General features: G+C 47.6%; 1 protein-coding gene and 15 non-coding genes across 16 annotated transcripts; 12 read left to right on the top strand and 4 right to left on the bottom strand.

Moving 5' to 3' along the window:
• Window positions 1-749: 749 nt before the first annotated feature.
• Window positions 750-822, top strand: Trnav-cac. The gene has a single exon. It is a non-coding gene; the product is annotated as a tRNA-Val (tRNA).
• Window positions 823-980: 158 nt separating this feature from the next.
• Trnav-aac lies at window positions 981-1,053 on the top strand. Its single transcript has one exon. It is a non-coding gene; the product is annotated as a tRNA-Val (tRNA).
• A 285-nt stretch (window positions 1,054-1,338) lies between these two features.
• Window positions 1,339-4,786, bottom strand: LOC124775132 (GPI mannosyltransferase 1-like). Its single transcript, XM_047249971.1, has 2 exons — window positions 4,763-4,786; window positions 1,339-4,221 (listed from the first exon to the last, which is right to left on the bottom strand). The coding sequence occupies exons 1-2, from the start codon at window positions 4,784-4,786 to the stop codon at window positions 3,034-3,036; spliced, it is 1,212 nt and encodes a 403-aa protein (XP_047105927.1). The 3' UTR covers window positions 1,339-3,033.
• A 770-nt stretch (window positions 4,787-5,556) lies between these two features.
• Trnav-cac lies at window positions 5,557-5,629 on the top strand. Its single transcript has one exon. It is a non-coding gene; the product is annotated as a tRNA-Val (tRNA).
• Window positions 5,630-5,787: 158 nt separating this feature from the next.
• Window positions 5,788-5,860, top strand: Trnav-aac. The gene has a single exon. It is a non-coding gene; the product is annotated as a tRNA-Val (tRNA).
• Window positions 5,861-6,053: 193 nt separating this feature from the next.
• Trnap-agg lies at window positions 6,054-6,125 on the bottom strand. Its single transcript has one exon. It is a non-coding gene; the product is annotated as a tRNA-Pro (tRNA).
• A 488-nt stretch (window positions 6,126-6,613) lies between these two features.
• On the top strand, window positions 6,614-6,686 carry Trnav-cac. Its single transcript has one exon. It is a non-coding gene; the product is annotated as a tRNA-Val (tRNA).
• A 158-nt stretch (window positions 6,687-6,844) lies between these two features.
• On the top strand, window positions 6,845-6,917 carry Trnav-aac. The gene has a single exon. It is a non-coding gene; the product is annotated as a tRNA-Val (tRNA).
• Window positions 6,918-7,110: 193 nt separating this feature from the next.
• Window positions 7,111-7,182, bottom strand: Trnap-agg. The gene has a single exon. It is a non-coding gene; the product is annotated as a tRNA-Pro (tRNA).
• A 488-nt stretch (window positions 7,183-7,670) lies between these two features.
• Trnav-cac lies at window positions 7,671-7,743 on the top strand. Its single transcript has one exon. It is a non-coding gene; the product is annotated as a tRNA-Val (tRNA).
• Window positions 7,744-7,901: 158 nt separating this feature from the next.
• On the top strand, window positions 7,902-7,974 carry Trnav-aac. The gene has a single exon. It is a non-coding gene; the product is annotated as a tRNA-Val (tRNA).
• A 193-nt stretch (window positions 7,975-8,167) lies between these two features.
• Trnap-agg lies at window positions 8,168-8,239 on the bottom strand. Its single transcript has one exon. It is a non-coding gene; the product is annotated as a tRNA-Pro (tRNA).
• Window positions 8,240-8,727: 488 nt separating this feature from the next.
• Window positions 8,728-8,800, top strand: Trnav-cac. Its single transcript has one exon. It is a non-coding gene; the product is annotated as a tRNA-Val (tRNA).
• Window positions 8,801-8,958: 158 nt separating this feature from the next.
• On the top strand, window positions 8,959-9,031 carry Trnav-aac. The gene has a single exon. It is a non-coding gene; the product is annotated as a tRNA-Val (tRNA).
• Window positions 9,032-15,142: 6,111 nt separating this feature from the next.
• Window positions 15,143-15,215, top strand: Trnav-cac. Its single transcript has one exon. It is a non-coding gene; the product is annotated as a tRNA-Val (tRNA).
• A 157-nt stretch (window positions 15,216-15,372) lies between these two features.
• Window positions 15,373-15,445, top strand: Trnav-aac. Its single transcript has one exon. It is a non-coding gene; the product is annotated as a tRNA-Val (tRNA).
• The last annotated feature ends 5,891 nt before the right edge of the window (window positions 15,446-21,336 follow it).

Below are 21,336 nucleotides of genomic sequence, written 5' to 3'. Positions count from 1 at the left end.
TAACTGTAGCCTGACGAGGAATAACCTGGGACGACATTTTCAAAATATGCGGTCGAAACCGCTACACAAAAAAACACTGAAATAAGGACAGAAAGTAACACAAGGTACGAAACAACGACGGAGAAACACTCACAGAAGTTGCAACACAACACGTAAACAAAAACGATAGTCCACTATACGTAACGCTACGGCGGAGCGGAAGACTAGGCACGTCCACACTGCACGGCGTCTAAAGCGGAACTGCCCCTAGACCAACGAGCCCTGTAACAGCGTGAACGCCAATTATTTCAGCAAACTGCATCCCTCGAAGTCGTCCAGGGTGCTCTTTGAGTCTGGTGCGGCTGGCGGGATGGGGAAGGTGCTTTCTGCCGGCAGTGCTGATCTTCGACAGACTGTGTGGCGACACCGTGGGTCGCGGGCAGCACCGTTCTCGTAGGTGCCGTGGCCCGCGGTCGGCGGCCTTCCAGGGCTATTGGCATCTTCATGTAGAGCTGCCGCCGGGTGCGCACTGCCTGCTGCTAAGGAGGTGATTGTTTTTGCTGATGTGACTTGCAATAACGACTGCGCGAAACGCCGCTATCTCGTTGGGGATGCTACGACATACACCCTCTCGAGCACCCCGAATACTTGTTGAGCCCTCGGCTACGATGGGTTTCAGGCTGTCAAATGAACTATGGTGTGTGCATGCGCGGACGGGAGAAAGGCTGAGGCGTCTTAGAGTGTACAAGGATGGACAGAGCGTATCCGTCGTTTCCGTAGTGTAGCGGTTATCACGTCTGCTTCACACGCAGAAGGTCCCCGGTTCGATCCCGGGCGGGAACAGTATTTTCCTGCCTATGTCGCATACTACTCGAGTGAGCCACGTCGTGTGTGGATCTGCTACATGTACCTTCGTCATGCAAGTGCCGCATTTACTGAATTTTTAAGTTACGATGGCAACCTTGCTACAAGTTCTCTGAGAAGCAAGAACGAAAGCAGTAGTTTCCGTGGTGTAGCGGTTATCACGTCTGCCTAACACGCAGAAGGTCCCCGGTTCGATCCCGGGCGGAAACACTTTTTCATCACTTTAAACAAGACATACCGACAAGCATTTGCCACGTTCTGTACCTAAAGCTTGGCAATCACCTTCATACGTCGGACCAGACGGTCATTTCTTTACACCAAGTATGAAATTCACTTTACACTGACGGGCAGCTTTTTGCGCTGACTCAGCCACCTACGTGCGACCAGTTTGCTCAAAACGCTAGGGCTCGTCCGGGATTTGAACCCGGGACCTCCTGCACCCTAAGCAGGAATCATACCCCTTTTTTTTTTTTTTTTTTTTTTTTTTCACTTGAAACACCAACTTTATTAACATGATTATTAATTGTGACATCATAGAGTGTATTTGGAACTTTCACAAAATATGATACAAACTCTCAAAGTGGGTCATATGCTGTCCATTGAATGAAAAAGTCACACGTGCACACTTAACATACTATTTCTTCAGCCAGAGGCACACGATTTATTCTGATTGTTGTAGAAAACTTTAAGACACTTCACAAATTCTTCATTTCTGCTAACATTATTCTAATCCCCAACTACCTTACTTTTACAATATTTTCTTTTACAATAAGAAATAATAGTGTCACTGGGTCATGTGTAAACTCAATTTCAGCAATTTCAGTGAAATATTGTATACTGATAACTAAATATTGGTTAAACTTAGGGGCGTGCGACACCACACACACACACACACACACACACACACACACACACACACACACACACACCACTAAGAAGTATGATATGGCTTGTCAGAAGAAAAAAAATCGTATTTTAATCATCTCAGTCTTACAAGCATCCTACAACTGGTATATGTGGCTAAAATTAACCTATAAATAATCATATTGTGCTTCGGATATTCACATTTATGTCTCCTATCTCAATAAATATAACTGATTAACAGATTTTAAATCAACAGTAACATCAACCGAGTTGCTTTCATAACAACAACTAATATGAAACCTTATCTACATGCTACATACAACTCAATTACATTTCTCCAGTAGAAGCAAAGTGTACAATACTTCTTCTTTACCTTAAGTTAAACGCTAAACTGGTTCTCCAGTTTTTATTTTATGGTTATTTTTGCGCACCGATCTAATAATATTTAGCTTTCAAGTTTCTATTCAAGAAAAAGTTAATGGCGTCAATCATTACAATGTGCTTCATTTTGGCAGCTGAAATAGTCTGCATGGACTCCCCTGGGATAAAATACCATGAATGCAGACACAACTGAAGCCACCTGACTGCTTTCCTGGATCCCAATAGTTCCAACATAAACACAGTCAATCGTCATTTCATTCAATAACACATTAAGAAACATTTGAAACAGGGAAGAAATAAATTGTTGCAGAGTTGTCATATGCATCACAAACACATGAATCCCGTAGTATCCATACTTCCTTGTTTACATAATTTCTCTTTAGTGACTTATTTTTGTATTTACAACTGTGGTAACATAAGAACAGTTGAGAACAATGAACTCTGATACTCTCCTGTAAAGTTCTCCATTATTTTTACACACACTGTCCCAGTTATTATTTTTTGAGGAATATTTTCTCAAATAACCTAATGAATTAACACTAGAAAAAACACACTTAACTCCTTGTAATAGATTTAGATATATTGAACAAAAGACAAATAATTAACATAGCTTTCTTATCATTATCAATGAAGTTGTTATAAGCAACACATGGGATTTCTCATTCCCATATCTATATGTTAATTTCACAGATTCTGCAAATAATTTGTTACTTTAATCCTCAAAATATCTTTTCTTCTTCAATCTTCAGCAGCCAATAAGAGACCCTAAGAAGCTGTTACATGCTTGTATGTGTGTATTTTTTGGTATTTATAAATAAGACCACTTGCTTTGGTCCTTGCAAATTTTAATTTGTTTATATACACTTTAATCAGGTTTACACAATTCAAATTTCAAACATATAGTATTAATTCCATAAGCCAGCTATTTATTGGCACTGATACATACTAAATACTTTTCAACTTACTATGGCAACAGGACTTATATGTTTGTACAAATCTTACTAGAACAGTAATGTTGATTGAGAAAAATGCAATACCTTGAAGCCAAACATACATAAAAGTGTCACGACCTTGAAACTCTAACAAATATGCTGGGAGAAGCCAGGCAATTTGTGCAGAAATCCAAAGGACAAAAAAAGTAGCAGCTTGCTTGCTCGGTATTGCTATGAAAGGCACACAGACAGGTAACACAGATAAGAACCATATAAAATATTGTGACGTAACAACAGTATTATACGTTACCATCACAATTGCCTGGGCCAAAACACAGAAATCAAGGTCTTTCCTGGACCCATATACAAATGAGAGTACTATCAATAACACAAATTGCGGAAAAACAACAAAAATTCTTTGCCAAAGTGGAAGTGGTACATCCGAAGTCAAGTACAGCATATAGAAATAGACTGAAAAATTATGACGTGTATCACGACGAGCAATGTGGTACAGAAAACTTTCATGAAGGAACTGGTAACCGTATAACCAGTAAAAGAATAATGTTGTTGCTGCTAATACAACAATAAATGAAACTGCAAATTTCAACTGTTGCCTGTCTGGAAAAAGCATTGGAAATACTTTTCCTAGAGACGTATGCTTCTCCTCCTGAGAAGCAGAATCACCCTTTACAGATATATAAATAGGTAATGTAAATACAAGAGGATATAGTCTAACATGGGTCGCAATTGCATGAATTATTCCAGTCATAATGCTACAGCCCTTCTGCACAGACAATAAAGATGCCAAGACCAGAGCAGCTGAAATTGCATCTGCATTCCCCCGAGTACAAATAACTATGGGAAATGGATTGTACAGCCACATTAGTGAGCAATTAATAGCAATAGTTTGACTACATCCCTTAGTCAGAAGCAATCGGTGAATGATATATGCAACAACAACATCAATAAATGAAAACAAAACCTTTCCAAATGCTGGGTGAAACAAAACATTTGGAACTAAAAATGCTGCTAACAGAGGTGTATATCGGTAGGTATGTCTGTCATATGGGGACCGCCCTGAAACTATATGATGTGCAGCATCTGTGAAGACATGGTAATCTATATCTGTATATTGGACAACATAAAGTTTGTCATGAACTTCACCATATACTACAAGTAAGAGCCTTACAAAAAAAACCAACTAAGCAATGCAAATAAATGTTGGACACTGACATTGTTTTCACTGCTTATTATTATCTCTTGATACAATTTTAATATTAAAGCACGTTGTTGCAAATATGTAATAGAGAGAACTATGTATTTAATTTACAATTTATTTACATGCATTTTCTACAGCCGAGTCCCTGCTTCCCGTGCAGCTTTCTGAAGACAAGTAGTCAACTTCTTAAATTCTTGTTCACACTCAGAATGTTTAATATTGTCTCTGCTCAGCACACAGGTGGCATACTGACTTGCTTCAGTGCTGCACTTTGAAAGAAAAAATGGATACTTCCTTAATCGTGCACGAGCTGCTTGCACTGCTTCCATGGTGCCTGGTATGATGGGCTTTCTTATTTGGCTATCCTGGGAGATTCCAGTGGTACAACATTATCTTTTCTAAGAAATATATCATACAGTGGTCGACTGAAGAATGCCAGAAGAAAACTGGCAGTCAATAAACCAGCAAATGCACGTGGATTTCGTTTTATCCAGGGTTGGTCTTTCAGAACTTTTCTTCTTACAGGTGACTCCTTGCTCTCTTTCATGCCAACAGCAGTTGTTATACCTTGTAATTTTTTCCTTTATCACTTATGTCAATACCGGAACAGCAAAGCGAAATGTGTGCCCACTTCCTGCAACACTCTCTCATTTCTTCAAGCACATCCTGACAAGATGGCTCCTGAAATCTGTTTTCTGTCAAGCACTTTTGTATTTTACAGGCTATTGGTTTACAAGGATCCTTTTTCATTCTTGAGCCAAGATTACAACAATACAAAAGTTCACTTCCTTACCTCACAACATATCTACTACCCCTAGACCAACGAGCCCTGTGACAGCGTGAACGCCAATTATTTCAGCAAACTGCATCCCTCGAAGTCGTCCAGGGTGCTCTTTGAGTCTGGTGCGGCTGGCGGGATGGGGAAGGTGCTTTCTGCCGGCAGTGCTGTTCTTCGACAGACTGTGTGGCGACACCGTGGGTCGCGGGCAGCACCGTTCTCGTAGGTGCCGTGGCCCGCGGTCGGCGGCCTTCCAGGGCTATTGGCATCTTCATGTAGAGCTGCCGCCGGGTGCGCACTGCCTGCTGCTAAGGAGGTGATTGTTTTTGCTGATGTGACTTGCAATAACGACTGCGCGAAACGCCGCTATCTCGTTGGGGATGCTACGACATACACCCTCTCGAGCACCCCGAATACTTGTTGAGCCCTCGGCTACGATGGGTTTCAGGCTGTCAAATGAACTATGGTGTGTGCATGCGCGGACGGGAGAAAGGCTGAGGCGTCTTAGAGTGTACAAGGATGGACAGAGCGTATCCGTCGTTTCCGTAGTGTAGCGGTTATCACGTCTGCTTCACACGCAGAAGGTCCCCGGTTCGATCCCGGGCGGGAACAGTATTTTCCTGCCTATGTCGCATACTACTCGAGTGAGCCACGTCGTGTGTGGATCTGCTACATGTACCTTCGTCATGCAAGTGCCGCATTTACTGAATTTTTAAGTTACGATGGCAACCTTGCTACAAGTTCTCTGAGAAGCAAGAACGAAAGCAGTAGTTTGCGTGGTGTAGCGGTTATCACGTCTGCCTAACACGCAGAAGGTCCCCGGTTCGATCCCGGGCGGAAACACTTTTTCATCACTTTAAACAAGACATACCGACAAGCATTTGCCACGTTCTGTACCTAAAGCTTGGCAATCACCTTCATACGTCGGACCAGACGGTCATTTCTTTACACCAAGTATGAAATTCACTTTACACTGACGGGCAGCTTTTTGCGCTGACTCAGCCACCTACGTGCGACCAGTTTGCACAAAACGCTACGGCTCGTCCGGGATTTGAACCCGGGACCTCCTGCACCCTAAGCAGGAATCATACCCCTAGACCAACGAGCCCTGTGACAGTGTGAACGCCAATTATTTCAGCAAACTGCATCCCTCGAAGTCGTCCAGGGTGCTCTTTGAGTCTGGTGCGGCTGGCGGGATGGGGAAGGTGCTTTCTGCCGGCAGTGCTGTTCTTCGACAGACTGTGTGGCGACACCGTGGGTCGCGGGCAGCACCGTTCTCGTAGGTGCCGTGGCCCGCGGTCGGCGGCCTTCCAGGGCTATTGGCATCTTCATGTAGAGCTGCCGCCGGGTGCGCACTGCCTGCTGCTAAGGAGGTGATTGTTTTTGCTGATGTGACTTGCAATAACGACTGCGCGAAACGCCGCTATCTCGTTGGGGATGCTACGACATACACCCTCTCGAGCACCCCGAATACTTGTTGAGCCCTCGGCTACGATGGGTTTCAGGCTGTCAAATGAACTATGGTGTGTGCATGCGCGGACGGGAGAAAGGCTGAGGCGTCTTAGAGTGTACAAGGATGGACAGAGCGTATCCGTCGTTTCCGTAGTGTAGCGGTTATCACGTCTGCTTCACACGCAGAAGGTCCCCGGTTCGATCCCGGGCGGGAACAGTATTTTCCTGCCTATGTCGCATACTACTCGAGTGAGCCACGTCGTGTGTGGATCTGCTACATGTACCTTCGTCATGCAAGTGCCGCATTTACTGAATTTTTAAGTTACGATGGCAACCTTGCTACAAGTTCTCTGAGAAGCAAGAACGAAAGCAGTAGTTTGCGTGGTGTAGCGGTTATCACGTCTGCCTAACACGCAGAAGGTCCCCGGTTCGATCCCGGGCGGAAACACTTTTTCATCACTTTAAACAAGACATACCGACAAGCATTTGCCACGTTCTGTACCTAAAGCTTGGCAATCACCTTCATACGTCGGACCAGACGGTCATTTCTTTACACCAAGTATGAAATTCACTTTACACTGACGGGCAGCTTTTTGCGCTGACTCAGCCACCTACGTGCGACCAGTTTGCACAAAACGCTACGGCTCGTCCGGGATTTGAACCCGGGACCTCCTGCACCCTAAGCAGGAATCATACCCCTAGACCAACGAGCCCTGTGACAGTGTGAACGCCAATTATTTCAGCAAACTGCATCCCTCGAAGTCGTCCAGGGTGCTCTTTGAGTCTGGTGCGGCTGGCGGGATGGGGAAGGTGCTTTCTGCCGGCAGTGCTGTTCTTCGACAGACTGTGTGGCGACACCGTGGGTCGCGGGCAGCACCGTTCTCGTAGGTGCCGTGGCCCGCGGTCGGCGGCCTTCCAGGGCTATTGGCATCTTCATGTAGAGCTGCCGCCGGGTGCGCACTGCCTGCTGCTAAGGAGGTGATTGTTTTTGCTGATGTGACTTGCAATAACGACTGCGCGAAACGCCGCTATCTCGTTGGGGATGCTACGACATACACCCTCTCGAGCACCCCGAATACTTGTTGAGCCCTCGGCTACGATGGGTTTCAGGCTGTCAAATGAACTATGGTGTGTGCATGCGCGGACGGGAGAAAGGCTGAGGCGTCTTCGAGTGTACAAGGATGGACAGAGCGTATCCGTCGTTTCCGTAGTGTAGCGGTTATCACGTCTGCTTCACACGCAGAAGGTCCCCGGTTCGATCCCGGGCGGGAACAGTATTTTCCTGCCTATGTCGCATACTACTCGAGTGAGCCACGTCGTGTGTGGATCTGCTACATGTACCTTCGTCATGCAAGTGCCGCATTTACTGAATTTTTAAGTTACGATGGCAACCTTGCTACAAGTTCTCTGAGAAGCAAGAAGGAAAGCAGTAGTTTCCGTGGTGTAGCGGTTATCACGTCTGCCTAACACGCAGAAGGTCCCCGGTTCGATCCCGGGCGGAAACACTTTTTCATCACTTTAAACAAGACATACCGACAAGCATTTGCCACGTTCTGTACCTAAAGCTTGGCAATCACCTTCATACGTCGGACCAGACGGTCATTTCTTTACACCAAGTATGAAATTCACTTTACACTGACGGGCAGCTTTTTGCGCTGACTCAGCCACCTACGTGCGACCAGTTTGCACAAAACGCTAGGGCTCGTCCGGGATTTGAACCCAGGACCTCCTGCACCCTAAGCAGGAATCATACCCCTAGACCAACGAGCCCTGTGACAGCGTGAACGCCAATTATTTCAGCAAACTGCATCCATCGAAGTCGTCCAGGGTGCTCTTTGAATCTGGTGCGGCTGGCGGGATGGGGAAGGTGCTTTCTGCCGGCAGTGCTGTTCTTCGACAGACTGTGTGGCGACACCGTGGGTCGCGGGCAGCACCGTTCTCGGAGGTGCCGTGGCCCGCGGTCGGCGGCCTTCCAGGGCTATTGGCATCTTCATGTAGAGCTGCCGCCGGGTGCGCACTGCCTGCTGCGGAGGAGGTGATTGTTTTTGCTGATGTGACTTGCAATAACGACTGCGCGAAACGCCGCTATCTCGTTGGGGATGCTACGACATACACCCTCTCGAGCACCCCGAATACTTGTTGAGCCCTCGGCTACGATGGGTTTCAGGCTGTCAAATGAACTATTGTGTGTGCATGCGCGGACGGGAGAAAGGCTGAGGCGTCTTCGAGTGTACAAGGATGGACAGAGCGTATCCGTCGTTTCCGTAGTGTAGCGGTTATCACGTCTGCTTCACACGCAGAAGGTCCCCGGTTCGATCCCGGGCGAGAACAGTATTTTCCTGCCTATGTCGCATACTACTCGAGTGAGCCACGTCGTGTGTGGATCTGCTACATGTACCTTCGTCATGCAAGTTCCGCATTTACTGAATTTTTAAGTTACGATGGCAACCTTGCTACAAGTTCTCTGAGAAGCAAGAACGAAAGCAGTAGTTTCCGTGGTGTAGCGGTTATCACGTCTGCCCAACACGCAGAAGGTCCCCGGTTCGATCCCGGGCGGAAACACTTTTTCATCACTTTAAACAAGACATACCGACAAGCATTTGCCACGTTCTGTACCTAAAGCTTGGCAATCACCTTCATACGTCGGACCAGACGGTCATTTCTTTACACCAAGTATGAAATTCACTTTACACTGACGGGCAGCGTTTTGCGCTGACTCAGCCACCTACGTGCGACCAGTTTGCACAAAACGCTAGGGCTCGTCCGGGATTTGAACCCGGGACCTCCTGCACCCTAAGCAGGAATCATACCCCTTTTTTTTTTTTTTTTTTTTTTTTTTATTAAATTGCCTGAAATTCAGTCTCAGCTCATTATGAGCAAATGAATGCGTAATTATTATTCCTCTGACAAATATATCTATTGAAAAAAAATATTAAGGAACATCCACAACACAGCCACTTCAAAAGAAGTACACTACTGAATTTAAAATCCTAAAACATGACTATATAATGTAGACTGCTTACTGAAATAAAGATTAAAACACGAAAAACTTCAGTCCTGGTGTAGAGAAGAAACATACATAAAGGCGGCAAATCCAGAAACAGTATAAAAGAAAATGGCTCACACAGGTGACCTTAGCCAACACCCTCTCTTTCAAATGTCAGGCTAAGCATATTGGCAAAATCATCTCGGAGGCCTGGCAATCGCAAGCGCTGCCAGTAAGCAGTAAGCATGTACTGCCGAAACGCTAGGTGTCCATCCTCTTCATGACAACTGTTGACAAAATGTACGAAATGGCCAATCAACCACATGACGGTATGGAGCTTCGATCGCGGAAAAAAGGAAGAATCGGGCCGGACGATGATGTCAATAGTATAAGCGGCTTCAGCAGACCTAGTGACAAAAGCAAGTTGTTTCCTGAGCCAACGCCAATTAGCAAGGTGCCCACAGCAGGTGAATCGATGTTCAAGGGTATCCACGAGACCGCACCGAGTACAGGTGTCCGTGTCAGAAAGACCAATACGGTGCAGTCGTACATTGGTGGGAACCAAATTATTTATTACCCTATACCACGTGGACGCCACGGCCATAGAGTGGATCGGCAGACTAACATTCTTCCAGACGTTCCTCCAGGACACAGATGGAGACGCCAGTTCTATTGGATTGGGACCGGCCAGCCCCTCCCAGCGGGCAATCAAGCCCTTGGTCGTTGGCACCGGTCGCCGCAAGAAAACGTCACCGAGGTAACTCACCGCAATGTAAAATTCCCGAATGTGTTTCAACTTAAAATTTAGGCGTCCGACATCGACAGGAGGAGCAAGGCTCGCCGGACGCACAACAGTAAAAAGCCTGGATGTAATCGAAGTCACTTCTTGCGTAACAATTAGAGTCGTTCGGCGGACGTACAAAGCAGACGCCTTGCGAGTAATGTCAGAGAGGCCCAAGCCTCCGGAGATACGCGGTTTCGTCATTACCTCGTAACGTAACTTGAATAGATGGCCCTTCCATATAAACCTGCTAGACAATTGGCGCAACCTTTTCGCCACCATCATGGGAAGTGGGAACAGCTGAGCAACATAATAAGCTTTACATAAAACGTAGGTGTCTAAAATTCTGACTTTTTGCAAAATGGTAGCAGAGCGCTGCTCATGGACCATCAGAGCCCCCTGTATCTTCTCGGTGACAGATTTCCAATTGAGAGCCGCCATTGTTAGAGGACACCGATCAATGATAATCCCCAAGGACGTATGGCGATCGACAAAAGTGGCCCAAGGGACGTCAGCATCGCGAAATCCTCGAATATCAAGGAACTTACATTTACCCTGATTGAGACGCGCTCCAGAGACACGACAGTATGCATCAACTGCCCCTTTCAACAACGGGATATCATCACGTTGACGGAGGAGAACAACGACATCATCCGCATATGCCTTAACAGAGAGCTTCCCACCAGAGAGGGACATACCCTGAAGCTTGAGAGCAATAGTCCGAAGCAGCGGTTCCAGGGACAATACGAATAAAGACATAGAGAGCGGACTACCCTGAGGCACTCCGCGGCGGATAGCAATGGGCGGCGTCAGCTGCCCATTGACTGACACCCGAGCTGTTATTCCCCTATACAAATTGCCAAGAACACCACGTGATGAAGCGTTAAAACCTATTGTACCTAAAACACGATCTAAAAACACATGATTGACGTGATCAAAAGCCTTATAAAAATCAAGGAAGGCAAAGGCACAATGTACGTTTGTAACCGCCGCAACCGAGACAACATCCCGATATTCGGCTACTGGTGTCAGAATAGATCTATCATGAAAACAACATTGATGTGCACCAATCACACCCCGAAGCAGAGAAGACAACCGGCTGTTGAGCGCTCTAGCAGCTGTCTTGTAGTCAAAATTCAGCAATGTGAGCGGACGAAGATTGGCAGCAGATAAACGACCAGAGGACTTCGGAATTAAAACAATTTTCCCTACTTTAAAATCGGCAGGCACATCCATCCCCCTGACAATCTCATTTAAAATCTGCGTAAAAATGCCACCCAAAAGAGGCCAAAAACGGAGATAAAATTCTTTAGGCAGGCCGTCTGGACCCGGCGATTTACTGGACGGAGAGCGAGCAATAAAATCGAAAACCTCATCTACCTGGAACTCCTGGAGAAATTCGCCGTTCGCGTCAGGCGCGATCGTCGCAGTTAGATCCCCAAAGACATCATCCGAAAGAGACTCACCAGAATCATCGGCAGAATATAGACTAGTGTAATACTGATGAAGAGCACGAACCATTTCCTCCTGTGCAATAAGCTGTCGTCCATCATCCACCGTAAGAGAAGAGATGAAGGAGCGACGACGACGAGTCTGATGCCGTAGCAGGTGGTACAAGGATGTCAGTTCACCTTCAACAAGAGAGTGAGGTTTCGACTTAACTCGCAGACCATCCATCTGTCGTCGTTTAAGGCTCAAGAGCTTGGCTTTAATACGACGAACATCATGGATCCGCAGAGGAGAGGTACGCGCCGCGTCATACAGTTCACGCAGGACAGAGTAGTAATATTCATACGTGTTCTTAAAATCACGCGCCCTTGCAGCACAGTAAAAAATCAAAGTCTGACGAATCTTGGGCTTGGCAAACGCAGTCCACCAAACCAGCAAGGAGGGGTATCGCGGGACAGAGCGAAGACATCGCTCCCACACGCCACTTATAACATCATCCATAGCACTGTCGGCAAGGTGGGAAACATTTAACATCCACTGGGAACGATAAAGTTTTGCAGGTTGGTGACTAAGATTTACAGTTGCAGTAAAAGCACAATGGTCAGAAAAACTAGTAGGAATAACATCGACAGAAAGAATTTTATCACATAAAAAATCAGATAAATAGAATCTGTCGAGTCTACTGCATGAGGACGCGGTAAAAAACGTATATTTCACCAGGGTTGGATATTTGTGTTCCCAAACATCACGCAGATGCATCGTACGTACTATGTCATGTAAATCACGGCAATAATTAAAATTGGGGGACTGGTCTTCAGGGCGTAAAACACAATTAAAATCGCCTCCCAGCAGGAGACTCCGAGGACTCTGGCGCAAAAGATAAATAAGCTCTTCTTTATAAAAGCGCGATCGAGCCACAGTGTGACCCGAACCAGAGGGGGCATACAAAACAACGAGGCGGAGATCAAAAAGACGACAACCAATCCCACGGCCAGAGTCAAGGAATTCAATGTCAGTAATAGGAATGCCCTCTCGAAAGAAAAGAGCAGTTCCTGTTGAATATTCCGGCGCGACATTAAAGACAGTTTGAAATCCAGGTAGAGAGAGATCAGAAAACAACACTTCCTGCAAAAACACTACGTCCGCACAGGCGTCGTAAATAAACTGCCGCAAAGAGGCAATGCGAACGTCGGACTCAATACGGTTAACATTTAAGGTAAGAAAGGTGTATGCTTGAACCATAGAGAGAAAAGCGAGAAAACAAATCACCTACACCGACGCACCAGCGTCACAGTCCATAGCAGGGGTGACGGAGGCTTCCGAGGGAGGGGGACTGCTACCCCGTTCCGCGGATCCCTTACGTTTCGGTTTTTTACGAACAGCATTAACGTTCGGCTGAACGCGTAACTTGCGTCGGCTGACGGGCAAGGAAGCTTCAGCCGCCGGTGACGTAGGAGGGTCAAGTTCTGTATCCGACACCACCCGCGCCGGTCCACATGCGGGATCCGGGGTCGCGGGGGAAACATCCGACAAAACGGAATGGTCAACACCTGCACTAGCTTCCGGCAAACATGGACTGCACGGAGGCGAAACGTGAGCAGGAAGGTCCGAGGCCGCAGAGTTGGAAGGAAGCGGAGCAGTTCCGCTGGCAGAGGTATGGGGCAGCGAAGCAGGAAGTTGTCGCGGCTCCACTTGTTGTGACATCGAAGTCGGTTCGGAAGACGGCGCCAACAGGCCCGACCGACGACCCGACTCGAGAGAAGCTGCGTCGGAGGCCGGAGGGGCGCCAGCAGCCGCCACCGGAACCGCTACCTCAGGAGGGCAGGGAGCAGCTACAGTACACAGTGGCTCGGAGGATGCCGGTCGCTCGGACTGGGGCATCTCAGGGAGATCCTCATCCGTACTATTTCCATCGTGTGGGCGACGCCTCTTATTATTCAAAAGTGGCACACCCACCTGAGGGACAAACGGAACAACATCAGATTTAGCACGCAAAGGAGGAAATTCTGTATCAGGGGTGCGCAAAACCTGTGGCGGGGCGCTACTACCACTGGACTGTGCTACACCAAGAGCAGAACCACCTGCAACGAGGTCAGCGACCGTTAACTTGCGACGCTGTTCGAGAGAATTTTTTAAAACAAAAACTCTCCGCGGACAGTCGGTACGCACGTGACCACTTTCATTGCACAAAAAACAGGTGCCAACCTGACCACTATATGTTACATGGACACGATATCCACCGATCTGCAGGTGAGATGGAATATTCTGCTTAACGTGCATTTCGACTGAACGAATACCACTGTAACATTGCAGGCGATGTTGGCTTGACCAGCGTTCAAGGCGAATGCTCTTTACATCACCATACTTCTGTAGACCCTCCTTAAGATAGACATTATCCACCTCCGGTGGAAGGTTGTAAACACGAACACTGGTGTACGTAATGGAAGCATTGGAAAGCAGCACGGTACTTACAGAATCATCCCGATGCCGAAAGAGAACTTGATGACCGTATTTAGAAAGAATTTTATCAACCTGAAGTGGGTCCATAAACTTAACAAAGAAAACATACAGTTCGGTATCAAAATATGCAGTGTGCACCTGATCCGAATGAACACCAAAGGTATCTACCAACCAATCATGAATCTCAAGAGAACTAGGTTGCACATGGCGGGTTGACTTGTCAAAAGCAAAACTAACTGTAGCCTGACGAGGAATAACCTGGGACGACATTTTCAAAATATGCGGTCGAAACCGCTACACAACAAACACTGAAATAAGGACAGAAAGTAACACAAGGTACGAAACAACGCCGGAGAAACACTCACAGAAGTTGCAACACAACACGTAAACAAAAACGATAGTCCACTATACGTAACGCTACGGCGGAGCGGAAGACTAGGCACGTCCACACTGCACGGCGTCTAAAGCGGAACTTGTAAGCAGGAATCATACCCCTAGACCAACGAGGCCTGTGACAGCGGGAACGCTAATTATTTCAGCAAACTGCATCCCTCGAAGTCGTCCAGGGTGCTCTTTGAATCTGGTGCGGCTGGCGGGATGGGGAAGGTGCTTTCTGCCGGCAGTGCTGTTCTTCGACAGACTGTGTGGCGACACCGTGGGTCGCGGGCAGCACCGTTCTCGGAGGTGCCGTGGCCCGCGGTCGGCGGCCTTCCAGGGCTATTGGCATCTTCATGTAGAGCTGCCGCCGGGTGCGCACTGCCTGCTGCTAAGGAGGTGATTGTTTTTGCTGATGTGACTTGCAATAACGACTGCGCGAAACGCCGCTATCTCGTTGGGGATGCTACGACATACACCCTCTCGAGCACCCCGAATACTTGTTGAGCCCTCGGCTACGATGGGTTTCAGGCTGTCAAATGAACTATTGTGTGTGCATGCGCGGACGGGAGAAAGGCTGAGGCGTCTTCGAGTGTACAAGGATGGACACAGCGTATCCGCCGTTTCCGTAGTGTAGCGGTTATCACGTCTGCTTCACACGCAGAAGGTCCCCGGTTCGATCCCGGGCGGGAACAGTACTTTCCTGCCTATGTCGCATACTACTCGAGTGAGCCACGTCGTGTGTGGATCTGCTACATGTACCTTCGTCATGCAAGTGCCGCATTTACTGAATTTTAAGTTACGATGGCAACCTTGCTACAAGTTCTCTGAGAAGCAAGAAGGAAAGCAGTAGTTTCCGTGGTGTAGCGGTTATCACGTCTGCCTAACACGCAGAAGGTCCCCGGTTCGATCCCGGGCGGAAACACTTTTTCATCACTTTAAACAAGACATACCGACAAGCATTTGCCACGTTCTGTACCTAAAGCTTGGCAATCACCTTCATACGTCGGACCAGACTGTCATTTCTTTACACCAAGTATGAAATTCACTTTACACTGACGGGCAGCGTTTTGCGCTGACTCAGCCACCTACGTGCGACCAGTTTGCACAAAACGCTAGGGCTCGTCCGGGATTTGAACCCGGGACCTCCTGCACCCTAAGCAGGAATCATACCCCCTTTTTTTTTTTTTTTTTTTTTTTATTAAATTGCCTGAAATTCAGTCTCAGCTCATTATGAGCAAATGAATGCGTAATTATTATTCCTCTGACAAATATATCTATTGAAAAAAAATATTAAGGAACATCCACAACACAGCCACTTCAAAAGAAGTACACTACTGAATTTAAAATCCTAAAACATGACTATATAATGTAGACTGCTTACTGAAATAAAGATTAAAACACGAAAAACTTCAGTCCTGGTGTAGAGAAGAAACATACATAAAGGCGGCAAATCCAGAAACAGTATAAAAGAAAATGGCTCACACAGGTGACCTTAGCCAACACCCTCTCTTTCAAATGTCAGGCTAAGCATATTGGCAAAATCATCTCGGAGGCCTGGCAATCGCAAGCGCTGCCAGTAAGCAGTAAGCATGTACTGCCGAAACGCTAGGTGTCCATCCTCTTCATGACAACTGTTGACAAAATGTACGAAATGGCCAATCAACCACATGACGGTATGGAGCTTCGATCGCGGAAAAAAGGAAGAATCGGGCCGGACGATGATGTCAATAGTATAAGCGGCTTCAGCAGACCTAGTGACAAAAGCAAGTTGTTTCCTGAGCCAACGCCAATTAGCAAGGTGCCCACAGCAGGTGAATCGATGTTCAAGGGTATCCACGAGACCGCACCGAGTACAGGTGTCCGTGTCAGAAAGACCAATACGGTGCAGTCGTACATTGGTGGGAACCAAATTATTTGTTACCCTATACCACGTGGACGCCACGGCCATAGAGTGGATCGGCAGACTAACATTCTTCCAGACGTTCCTCCAGGACACAGATGGAGACGCCAGTTCTATTGGATTGGGACCGGCCAGCCCCTCCCAGCGGGCAATCAAGCCCTTGGTCGTTGGCACCGGTCGCCGCAAGAAAACGTCACCGAGGTAACTCACCGCAATGTAAAATTCCCGAATGTGTTTCAACTTAAAATTTAGGCGTCCGACATCGACAGGAGGAGCAAGGCTCGCCGGACGCACAACAGTAAAAAGCCTGGATGTAATCGAAGTCACTTCTTGCGTAACAATTAGAGTCGTTCGGCGGACGTACAAAGCAGACGCCTTGCGAGTAATGTCAGAGAGGCCCAAGCCTCCGGAGATACGCGGTTTCGTCATTACCTCGTAACGTAACTTGAATAGATGGCCCTTCCATATAAACCTGCTAGACAATTGGCGCAACCTTTTCGCCACCATCATGGGAAGTGGGAACAGCTGAGCAACATAATAAGCTTTACATAAAACGTAGGTGTCTAAAATTCTGACTTTTTGCAAAATGGTAGCAGAGCGCTGCTCATGGACCATCAGAGCCCCCTGTATCTTCTCGGTGACAGATTTCCAATTGAGAGCCGCCATTGTTAGAGGACACCGATCAATGATAATCCCCAAGGACGTATGGCGATCGACAAAAGTGGCCCAAGGGACGTCAGCATCGCGAAATCCTCGAATATCAAGGAACTTACATTTACCCTGATTGAGACGCGCTCCAGAGACACGACAGTATGCATCAACTGCCCCTTTCAATAACGGGATATCATCACGTTGACGGAGGAGAACAACGACATCATCCGCATATGCCTTAACAGAGAGCTTCCCACCAGAGAGGGACATACCCTGAAGCTTGAGAGCAATAGTCCGAAGCAGCGGTTCCAGGGACAATACGAATAAAGACATAGAGAGCGGACTACCCTGAGGCACTCCGCGGCGGATAGCAATGGGCGGCGTCAGCTGCCCATTGACTGACACCCGAGCTGTTATTCCCCTATACAAATTGCCAAGAACACCACGTGATGAAGCGTTAAAACCTATTGTACCTAAAACACGATCTAAAAACACATGATTGACGTGATCAAAAGCCTTATAAAAATCAAGGAAGGCAAAGGCACAATGTACGTTTGTAACCGCCGCAACCGAGACAACATCCCGATATTCGGCTACTGGTGTCAGAATAGATCTATCATGAAAACAACATTGATGTGCACCAATCACACCCCGAAGCAGAGAAGACAACCGGCTGTTGAGCGCTCTAGCAGCTGTCTTGTAGTCAAAATTCAGCAATGTGAGCGGACGAAGATTGGCAGCAGATAAACGACCAGAGGACTTCGGAATTAAAACAATTTTCCCTACTTTAAAATCGGCAGGCACATCCATCCCCCTGACAATCTCATTTAAAATCTGCGTAAAAATGCCACCCAAAAGAGGCCAAAAACGGAGATAAAATTCTTTAGGCAGGCCGTCTGGACCCGGCGATTTACTGGACGGAGAGCGAGCAATAAAATCGAAAACCTCATCTACCTGGAACTCCTGGAGAAATTCGCCGTTCGCGTCAGGCGCGATCGTCGCAGTTAGATCCCCAAAGACATCATCCGAAAGAGACTCACCAGAATCATCGGCAGAATATAGACTAGTGTAATACTGATGAAGAGCACGAACCATTTCCTCCTGTGCAATAAGCTGTCGTCCATCATCCACCGTAAGAGAAGAGATGAAGGAGCGACGACGACGAGTCTGATGCCGTAGCAGGTGGTACAAGGATGTCAGTTCACCTTCAACAAGAGAGTGAGGTTTCGACTTAACTCGCAGACCATCCATCTGTCGTCGTTTAAGGCTCAAGAGCTTGGCTTTAATACGACGAACATCATGGATCCGCAGAGGAGAGGTACGCGCCGCGTCATACAGTTCACGCAGGACAGAGTAGTAATATTCATACGTGTTCTTAAAATCACGCGCCCTTGCAGCACAGTAAAAAATCAAAGTCTGACGAATCTTGGGCTTGGCAAACGCAGTCCACCAAACCAGCAAGGAGGGGTATCGCGGGACAGAGCGAAGACATCGCTCCCACACGCCACTTATAACATCATCCATAGCACTGTCGGCAAGGTGGGAAACATTTAACATCCACTGGGAACGATAAAGTTTTGCAGGTTGGTGACTAAGATTTACAGTTGCAGTAAAAGCACAATGGTCAGAAAAACTAGTAGGAATAACATCGACAGAAAGAATTTTATCACATAAAAAATCAGATAAATAGAATCTGTCGAGTCTACTGCATGAGGACGCGGTAAAAAACGTATATTTCACCAGGGTTGGATATTTGTGTTCCCAAACATCACGCAGATGCATCGTACGTACTATGTCATGTAAATCACGGCAATAATTAAAATTGGGGGACTGGTCTTCAGGGCGTAAAACACAATTAAAATCGCCTCCCAGCAGGAGACTCCGAGGACTCTGGCGCAAAAGATAAATAAGCTCTTCTTTATAAAAGCGCGATCGAGCCACAGTGTGACCCGAACCAGAGGGGGCATACAAAACAACGAGGCGGAGATCAAAAAGACGACAACCAATCCCACGGCCAGAGTCAAGGAATTCAATGTCAGTAATAGGAATGCCCTCTCGAAAGAAAAGAGCAGTTCCTGTTGAATATTCCGGCGCGACATTAAAGACAGTTTGAAATCCAGGTAGAGAGAGATCAGAAAACAACACTTCCTGCAAAAACACTACGTCCGCACAGGCGTCGTAAATAAACTGCCGCAAAGAGGCAATGCGAACGTCGGACTCAATACGGTTAACATTTAAGGTAAGAAAGGTGTATGCTTGAACCATAGAGAGAAAAGCGAGAAAACAAATCACCTACACCGACGCACCAGCGTCACAGTCCATAGCAGGGGTGACGGAGGCTTCCGAGGGAGGGGGACTGCTACCCCGTTCCGCGGATCCCTTACGTTTCGGTTTTTTACGAACAGCATTAACGTTCGGCTGAACGCGTAACTTGCGTCGGCTGACGGGCAAGGAAGCTTCAGCCGCCGGTGACGTAGGAGGGTCAAGTTCTGTATCCGACACCACCCGCGCCGGTCCACATGCGGGATCCGGGGTCGCGGGGGAAACATCCGACAAAACGGAATGGTCAACACCTGCACTAGCTTCCGGCAAACATGGACTGCACGGAGGCGAAACGTGAGCAGGAAGGTCCGAGGCCGCAGAGTTGGAAGGAAGCGGAGCAGTTCCGCTGGCAGAGGTATGGGGCAGCGAAGCAGGAAGTTGTCGCGGCTCCACTTGTTGTGACATCGAAGTCGGTTCGGAAGACGGCGCCAACAGGCCCGACCGACGACCCGACTCGAGAGAAGCTGCGTCGGAGGCCGGAGGGGCGCCAGCAGCCGCCACCGGAACCGCTACCTCAGGAGGGCAGGGAGCAGCTACAGTACACAGTGGCTCGGAGGATGCCGGTCGCTCGGACTGGGGCATCTCAGGGAGATCCTCATCCGTACTATTTCCATCGTGTGGGCGACGCCTCTTATTATTCAAAAGTGGCACACCCACCTGAGGGACAAACGGAACAACATCAGATTTAGCACGCAAAGGAGGAAATTCTGTATCAGGGGTGCGCAAAACCTGTGGCGGGGCGCTACTACCACTGGACTGTGCTACACCAAGAGCAGAACCACCTGCAACGAGGTCAGCGACCGTTAACTTGCGACGCTGTTCGAGAGAATTTTTTAAAACAAAAACTCTCCGCGGACAGTCGGTACGCACGTGACCACTTTCATTGCACAAAAAACAGGTGCCAACCTGACCACTATATGTTACATGGACACGATATCCACCGATCTGCAGGTGAGATGGAATATTCTGCTTAACGTGCATTTCGACTGAACGAATACCACTGTAACATTGCAGGCGATGTTGGCTTGACCAGCGTTCAAGGCGAATGCTCTTTACATCACCATACTTCTGTAGACCCTCCTTAAGATAGACATTATCCACCTCCGGTGGAAGGTTGTAAACACGAACACTGGTGTACGTAATGGAAGCATTGGAAAGCAGCACGGTACTTACAGAATCATCCCGATGCCGAAAGAGAACTTGATGACCGTATTTAGAAAGAATTTTATCAACCTGAAGTGGGTCCATAAACTTAACAAAGAAAACATACAGTTCGGTATCAAAATATGCAGTGTGCACCTGATCCGAATGAACACCAAAGGTATCTACCAACCAATCATGAATCTCAAGAGAACTAGGTTGCACATGGCGGGTTGACTTGTCAAAAGCAAAACTAACTGTAGCCTGACGAGGAATAACCTGGGACGACATTTTCAAAATATGCGGTCGAAACCGCTACACAACAAACACTGAAATAAGGACAGAAAGTAACACAAGGTACGAAACAACGCCGGAGAAACACTCACAGAAGTTGCAACACAACACGTAAACAAAAACGATAGTCCACTATACGTAACGCTACGGCGGAGCGGAAGACTAGGCACGTCCACACTGCACGGCGTCTAAAGCGGAACTTGTAAGCAGGAATCATACCCCTAGACCAACGAGGCCTGTGACAGCGGGAACGCTAATTATTTCAGCAAACTGCATCCCTCGAAGTCGTCCAGGGTGCTCTTTGAATCTGGTGCGGCTGGCGGGATGGGGAAGGTGCTTTCTGCCGGCAGTGCTGTTCTTCGACAGACTGTGTGGCGACACCGTGGGTCGCGGGCAGCACCGTTCTCGGAGGTGCCGTGGCCCGCGGTCGGCGGCCTTCCAGGGCTATTGGCATCTTCATGTAGAGCTGCCGCCGGGTGCGCACTGCCTGCTGCTAAGGAGGTGAT

The sequence above is a fragment of the Schistocerca piceifrons genome, chromosome 2 (assembly GCF_021461385.2).
Source record: "Schistocerca piceifrons isolate TAMUIC-IGC-003096 chromosome 2, iqSchPice1.1, whole genome shotgun sequence".
NCBI lineage: Eukaryota > Metazoa > Arthropoda > Insecta > Orthoptera > Acrididae > Schistocerca > Schistocerca piceifrons.
Note: the sequence above shows the minus strand (reverse complement) of the source record. Positions and strands in the feature narration are given on the sequence as shown.

Coding starts and splice junctions, on each gene's coding strand:
- LOC124775132 (XM_047249971.1), bottom strand. CDS start 4,786: ATGAAAGAGAGCAAGGAGTCACCT. Junction 4,222..4,762: donor AAGAGAGCAAGGAGTCACCT/GTAAGAAGAAAA, acceptor TGCATTGCTTAG/TTGGTTTTTTTTGTAAGGCT.